This window comes from Trypanosoma theileri (genome assembly GCF_002087225.1).
Source record: "Trypanosoma theileri isolate Edinburgh chromosome Unknown TM35_Tth_39_V1, whole genome shotgun sequence".
Taxonomy (NCBI): Eukaryota; Euglenozoa; class Kinetoplastea; order Trypanosomatida; family Trypanosomatidae; genus Trypanosoma; species Trypanosoma theileri.
The window spans coordinates 212,969-220,988 of NW_021639881.1; the positions used below are offsets into that span (position 1 = coordinate 212,969).

Sequence of the window (8,020 nt, forward strand, 5' to 3'; positions counted from 1 at the left end):
TATTATTATTATTATTATTATTATTATTATTATTATTATTATTATTATTTATACGTGTCTGTGAGTATATATATATATATATATAGATAGATATGGAGTTAGAATACGCGGCCACTGGCAACACCGCGGCACTCCGTGCGTGGCTTCAACAACACCCGCACCGCGTCAATCTCCCCGTTGGCCCCTCGCAATATACATTACTGCACACCGCCGTCCAAAAACGGCATCTCGACACGGTCCGCATGCTAATAAATGAATTCTACGCAGATCCCTCTATTCCCTGCGGTGGACTCGGCGATACGGCCTTACATGAAGCCGCCAGTAGTAACGATACGGCTATTCTCGCTCTTCTCCTCAGCCGCCGTCCATCACTGCGGGCGAATACATTATTGCAAACACCAACAGATGTGGCCAGAGAGGCCTGCCGCAGTATGCTTCGCAGTTATGAACAACAACAACAACAACAGATACAAATTCAATTGCAAACACAGGAACAACAGAGATTACAACAACTTCAACAGCAATTACAACAATTACAACAGCAACAACAACAAGACCAACGGAGAGATGTTGGGAATAGAAATGGAGGTGATGGACTGTGGACGAGTGGGTCTCCAAGACGAACACCCCCACCACCGCCAATAACAGCAGGAACCTTTACGCAAATGCCACAAGTATTGGCAGAGACATTACGGGAAGCTATTAATGATTTACGTATTCATAGTGATGATGATAGTAGTAGTCTTCACCAACGTATTTCTTCCGCCTCTGCCTCTCAAGTCGCCGCAATGGATGGAAATATTCCACAAATGTTAACAACAACAACAACAACAACACCATCATCATTACTACTACAACAACAACAACAGCGAACTACAATGGTATCACAGAATACAGGCACAAGTGTTATGCATGAGAATAATGTAAGAAGTAATGGTGTAATGTCTAATCCTACAAGTGCTGCTCATTTACGTAATACACATAGACTTGGCTCAGATTCTATTCTTCCATTAGATCTTCATGCATTTCGTCGTGTGTATGGAAATGGATTTGAATTTTTTGAGAGTAATGATGCCTATCAAGTACGTGGAGTTTTGCCGTATACGTATAAGAATGGAGTTTACTATACGCCAGTTATTCTCTTTGTGAAAAAACGCCTTAGTAGTAGCAATAGCACTAATAATAATAATAATAATAATAATAATAATAATAATAATAATAATGGTATGAATAACAGTGGAAAAAAATTACCCTATCGTGCTCTTATTGACCGTGATAATCTTGGAGATCTTCTTATTAGTCGTCGAGCAACTTATATAGATAGCTGTTCTGGTGCTATTATTCCATCTCTAGTAGATATGTATTATCATACATTGGTAGAGTTTGTTCAGAATGTTGTGATTGCGAACTTTGAACGTATTCCTCCACTGACAGCTTCTATTAATAGTCGAATAGGCATACGATATGATGTCCCTCTTTTCACACTATATCCTGATGAACATAATCTCACATTACGAATTCTTCGTGATCTCTCATCTTTTTGCGATGATGCTTTTCAATATAATAGTTCCACTCGTACAGTGACGGGAGCTCTTCCAATTTTTACAGTGATTAAACGTGTGGGAACTGTGATGAATAGTACAACAAGAAATAGTCAACCACTTTCACCGAGATTGAGAGATGGATCATCCTTGGCGAATAACAATAATAATAATAATAATAATAATAATAATAATAATAATAATAATAATGATAATACTAGTGTATTAGTAGGCGAATTGCTTTTGAAATTACCCATCACTTTGGAATTTTCACAACAGCATAACTTTGATGATCCACCACGTGTGTATTTAACCAATTGTACAACGAGTACACCAGAAACACAGCAAAACTATAATTTTCTTTCTAGTATTATTATCAATAGTTCAACAGGTGAAGTTCACCGTAGTTCACTGAATTCACTAGGAAATTGGAAAGAACATGGTTCACTTGTTAATGTATTATTAGAACTACAACGAACTGTCACTACACTTTTAATGAAATATATTAAATCCATAACGGCTCTTATTTCCAACACTTCCACACCTTTGGATACACCATCTTTACAAAAAAACAGAATCATCACTGCTAATGCTTCTCCTCCTGTAATGACTACTACTACTACTACTACTACTACTGGAATTAATATTAATAGTAATATTAATAGTAATAATAATAATAATAGTGGGGGAGTAGGAGGAATAAATATAGGGAGAAGAGAAACTCCGGGAAGTCTCTCGAATGAATGTGAATCCGATGGAGATTGGCTGCTCATCCCTCCATCGTTTGGAAGTACTCCACACGGCACCACAACACCCACACAAGTAAATGTTGGTATTGGTGGAATTGGATCTTCTTCTTCTCCTCTTCCCTTTTCTCCTTTTCTTTCTTCTTCTTCTCCTCCTCTTTTTTATTCTTCTTCTTCATCATCTTATTCTTCTAAGTGTGTGATTTGTATGGAGGCGGAAAAGAATTTTTTATTACTTCCTTGTCGACATCTTGTCTTGTGTCGATCGTGTAGTCGACGTTATTTAGATCGGTTGGCGGATAAAATGATGTGTCCAATATGCCGTGCAACTGTTCAGAATGTGCTAGAGGTCTTTGTTTAAGAGAGAGAAAAGTGAAAAGCGAACGTAAGAAAGAAAAGAAAAAAAAGAAAAGAAAGGGTATGAAATGAAAGTGATAGAATAAGTTATCTTAAGAAAGTCTGAATATTGTTTTTTTTTTCTTTTTTCTTATTCTTATTTATGAGCGTAATTTATATGCCCATCTGCGTTCACATATGTGTGTGTGAGGAGATATACTTACCTTTATTATATCTATATTAAAAAAAAAAAAAAAGTACGTATGTCCTTTCTATATAGATACGTATATATATATATATATATATATATATACGCATATCTACTCTGTATTTTTCACGTGTATGTATACATACTTGTGTTATTTTCTTATAAAAGTAATAAAGAGAAAGGAAAAGAAAGAAAAAAGAAAAACTTATCTTTATATTGTGATATCTCTCTCTATGTGTCGTTATGGGTTTTTCAGGAATGGGAAAAAAAAAGGTGAAGATTTAGTTAACAGATTCAGGATGAAAATTTATGCATTTTTGAATATCTGCATTTGATCTTTATTTACAAATAATAATAATAATAATAATAATAATAATAATAATAAACGCATAAAGTTCCTTAAAAAAAAAAAAAAGAAAACTATCATGTTGACATTCTTTTTCTCTCCTTTTTTTCTTTTTTTTTTCTATACCCACTTGTTGACATATGTTTGTATATTATTACTATTACTATTATTATTAGAAAGCGAACGTGAAAATTTGCTCTTCTAATATTCTAGAGGTGATTCAGGTATTATTATTACTACTATTATTGTACGGAAATTATACATACACATTTACGTATATAGATTGAAAGAAGAAGAAGAATAATAAAAGAAAAAAAAAAATAAACAATAAAAGAAAAAGAATAAAAAAGAGAAGAAAAGAAGGATATGACAGCCGATATATCCCATGTAACTGTTTCTCTCCAGCTGTCGGGAATTCCCAAAGATTTTCTCCACGCTGAATTCACGCGACTCAGCACTCCAGTTCCCATTCACTGCAATCCACAATCTCAATCTCAACAGAAAAGATCTCAACAGAAAAGAGGCGGCGGAGAAGAAGAAGAAGAAGGAGAGGAAAAAACACAACGGTATCAACCGCCAACAGTCGATCAACTTCGATTGGGTCTTGTGGGAAGTGCGGAGGAAATGGGAGAGTGGGGCTACACAGCTCCATTGCTGTTGGAACCTCTACACGATGATGATGATGATAAGAAGAAGGAAGAAGAAGAAGAAGAAGAAGAAGAGGAGAGTGATCATAATAATAATAATAATAATAATAATAATAATAAGAGGAAGAATGGTGTGAAAACGTCATTTTGTTCTTTCAAGGCATCTGTGCAGTTGCCGGTTTCTGTGCTGGAGGCATCCTCAACTTCTCCGTTGTTGTTGTTGCGATTCCGAGTGGTGATTGTGGATGAAGCACTACTGCGGGCTGCGGGGGATCGACTGGTCACTCCGGGTGCGGCCATCGTGGCTGTGGAGAATGCCCACTGGCAGCCAGATGCCGTTTCTCTCATCCCTGATATAGATAGTGAATATGACAATAATAATAATAATAATAATAATAATAATAATAATAATAATAATAATGATAATGACAATAAGAATAATGATAATGATAATGACAATAAGAATAATAATAAGAAGAAGAGGAAACATTTCTCTGCGTATGTGGATTTCCGTGATCGTGTGATGCACTTTGTGCGTGCCTCAGAGCAATTTCCATTTCTCTCTCAATTATATAAAAAGGAATCCACGCAGGAGGATTCAAAGACTGGACCACTGCTCTCATTAACGCTTTATGCAAATGATCCTTCTGTACGATATGAACGGGATATGTGGCTGCAGAGTTTACCGCCTCATTACAGAGATGCCGTGCTTTATCTACAACGTCATGGTATGAACCATACGAATTCTAATGATAGTGATAATAATAACAATAATAATAATAATAATAATAATAATAATAATAATAATAATAATAATAATAATAATCATAATAATAATGAGGATGATGATAATGATAAGGCGCCGTTACTTCCAACTTCTCTTATTGAGATTCAAGATATTTATCCCGTGCGGAGTGAGGGGTGTTGTTGGTGTGAACGACATTTACCCACACCTGCCCCAATGGAGCGGCAAATGAATGTCGTTAAAGAATCCACAACAAGACATAAAACCCGTAAAGGTGCACGTAAACATCAAACTGAAATGATGGAGAAGGGAAATGAAAAGAAGAAAGTGATTGGAAGTTACTCTCCCTGTTCTATTGGATCTACCGATAATAATAATAATAATAACAACAGTCTCTCCGGGTCATCACAGAAAAAGGTGATGAAAGTATCAGAATCTGAACAAGATCCACGAGGGAACTCCTTTATTGGAAGTGAAAACACATCTTATATTTCTGATGAGACTGTTCATGCAGCCGTTAGGCATCGTGGATGGTGTGTGGAGCCTCCACATAAAATAGATCCATTACGTCCCTTTACAAGAGGAGATTTACAATATACAATGCGTGTTTGGCATACCACTGTGAATGTTGCCCGATTGGAAAATTGTGGATTACAACTGGAAGCTATGATGCCACTGCCAATTTATAATAATAATAATAATAATAATAATAATAATAATAATAATAATAATAATAATAATGGTGTAGATGATGTCGAGGAGTCCAGTAAAGCTACCATCTCAGATTATGTATGCCCCACATCAACAACAACTACTACAACTACTATAGATGAAGAAATAAGAGTTACAGGTACAGAAAGTAATCTTTACAATAGCCGCAGAAATAGTATGAGTAGTAATACCAGCGGTCATGTTATTGGTGTACGTTGGGTTAAGGGAGTTGCGGTCTTACAACCTCCTCTCTTTAAACAACATACAAGTGGAACACTGGCTATTCCTGTTTGTTTTATGGATATCACTTCCGATGGATCCATAAGAACTTATTGGCAAACTCTTTATATGCAGTATTTATTTATTTTCCCTTTTCCACATCCAGAACGGAATAATCTGGAGATTGTACGTTCTCTCGCCTCTCTTGGACGACTGGCAACCAAAAAACCAGTTGGACATCGTGGATTAGGGAAAACATATACACGAAGTACGATGAGTGAAACTCCAGAGGAAAATATGGAATCTTCTGTTCAGGCAGCGGCAGCAGCGGCGGTGGTAGCCGCAGCCGCAGGTATTCCACCTAAACCCCATCGTTTAATGGTGAAATTGGCTGAGAATAGTTTGGAATCATTAAATGCCGCCCATCGCCGTGGATGTGATATGGTGGAGTTTGATGTGATGCTCACACGTGATCGTATTCCCGTTATTTTTCATGATCCGTTAATTCAATTGCAGGCACGAAAGAAACGTGGGGCAGGTACTCGTAATGGTCGTGTGGAATTACAAGAATTAAATCAAACAGTAACTGGTGTGAATGATATGAATAATAATCATTCATCAACTAATGGTAATAATAATAATAATAATAATAATAATAATAATAATAATAATAATAATAATAATAATACTGAAATGACTGCAGATACTTCTAATCCATTGGCTTTACAACTCTCCGATAATCATCATCATCATCGTCCATGTACATATACAGGTCCAAGCTTTGCTTCTGTTCCTATTGCAATGCATCAATTAACAAAACGACAATTGGATGTAGTAACAACAGAAACCTTTACATATACAAAGGCTACCAATACATTAAGAAATTTAATTTTACGTCATTGGAATCAAATTCTTTGTACACATCGCAATCGATTGGAGAATCAATCCAATACAGAAGAGAATAAAGATAAGGATAAGGGTTTGGGAGGAGGAGTAGGCGTAGGTAGATTATGTGGATGTATCTCTTCTGAGTTTAATTCCCCTTTTAATGGGTATTTACAAGATGGAAATATGGAAGAATATAAAAAACTCTACCGCAGTCAACAACGTATGCTTGCCCAACAAGAGGATGTCACTAATCGCATCTGTACATTAAAAGAATTATTTGAAGGAACACCACCATCATTACGGTTTGATTTGGAAGTAAAATTTCCTTTTCAACCTATTGGAGATGCGAATTTATATCAACAAATTGATGCCTTTGAGATCAATGCCTTTGTGGATGATATTTTACGTGTTGTCTTTGCCTTCGCAGATCAACGACAATGTGTAAAAGATGCCGATGGCAGTGGAAAGATGCGACCACGAGATGTAATCTTCAGTAGTTTTGAACCAGATATTTGTTTGGCTTTAAAAATGAAACAAAGTCGCTTTGATGTTGTTTTTCTCTGCGCAACGGAATTATATGATGATTTTAAAGATTATCGCTGCTTTGGATTGGTGGAAGGGGCTTTGCAGTTTTCTGTGTTTATGCATTTATCCGGGGTTTCTATTCTCGCCTCTTCCTTGTGTACGGAGGAACAGAAGAATTTTCCCAGTAATCACAGTATGCGGCGTTTACAGCATCAACCAGCATCTCTACAACTCCCTATGGATACTACTACTACTACTAATCATAATAATAATAATAATAATAATAATAATAATAGTAATAATAATAATAATCATAATCATACTGTTGCTAAAGGATCATCATCAACAACAACAACAACAACAACAAGTGGTTCTTCTAATAGTAATAGTAAACGTGAGGCTCAATGGGCGTTATTTGATTATTCACGTGGTAAATCCATTGCTGATTACGCCCATGCTCACGGTCAACTTGTATGGACGTGGGGAGAACCGAATAATGATGAACAGTTCACATATGTGCAGTCGCAGTTGATGATGATTGATGCTGTAATTACAGACAATGTGCCCTTGTGGCCATCGGATAAAGAAGAAGAAGAAGAAGAAGAGGAAGCGGTACAACAATCTGCCTGCACGTGAGAATAATGAGTTTATATATATATATATATATATATATATATATATATATAAACCCATTTCACTAGTACCTTTATTACTATTATTATTGATTATTCCTTAAACGCCCTTTGGCATGTCTTCTGTAAAGGCGTTAAACCCTGCATTGCAGGCCAGACGGGATCCATATTATAAACGCAATCACATGGGCCGCGTCACCTGCACTCTCTGCGATATTTGCTGCACGGATGATAACAACTTTCTCAAACATCTCGCCGGGAAAACACACCGACTGCAGTTGGAGCGACGAGAACGAAATGCCCGGCGGGAGGAGCGATTGGCCGCAGAGGAGGAACTCAACAAGGAGGCCATGCGAAGGGCCGAACAGGAAAAAGCCACACGAGAACTCCTCCTTCAACAACAACAACAACAACAACAATCTCAACAATCCAGTGGAAATCGTATTAATAATAATAATAATAATAATAATAATAAT

At 36.5% G+C, this 8,020-nt stretch overlaps 3 protein-coding genes across 3 annotated transcripts; all 3 read left to right on the forward strand.

The window, feature by feature from the left end:
* Positions 1–92: 92 nt before the first annotated feature.
* Positions 93–2,648, forward strand: TM35_000391760 (uncharacterized protein; the record flags this gene model as incomplete). The annotated part of the gene is made up of 1 exon (XM_029029692.1): positions 93–2,648. One exon carries the CDS (start codon positions 93–95, stop codon positions 2,646–2,648), a length of 2,556 nt encoding a protein of 851 aa, XP_028879068.1.
* Positions 2,649–3,543: 895 nt separating this feature from the next.
* On the forward strand, positions 3,544–7,548 carry TM35_000391770 (uncharacterized protein; the record flags this gene model as incomplete). The annotated part of the gene is made up of 1 exon (XM_029029693.1): positions 3,544–7,548. One exon carries the CDS (start codon positions 3,544–3,546, stop codon positions 7,546–7,548), a length of 4,005 nt encoding a protein of 1,334 aa, XP_028879069.1.
* A 112-nt stretch (positions 7,549–7,660) lies between these two features.
* On the forward strand, positions 7,661–8,020 carry TM35_000391780 (uncharacterized protein; the record flags this gene model as incomplete). The annotated part of the gene is made up of 1 exon (XM_029029694.1): positions 7,661–8,020. A coding segment is annotated over one exon (360 nt), but the record flags the coding sequence as incomplete, so codon positions are not given.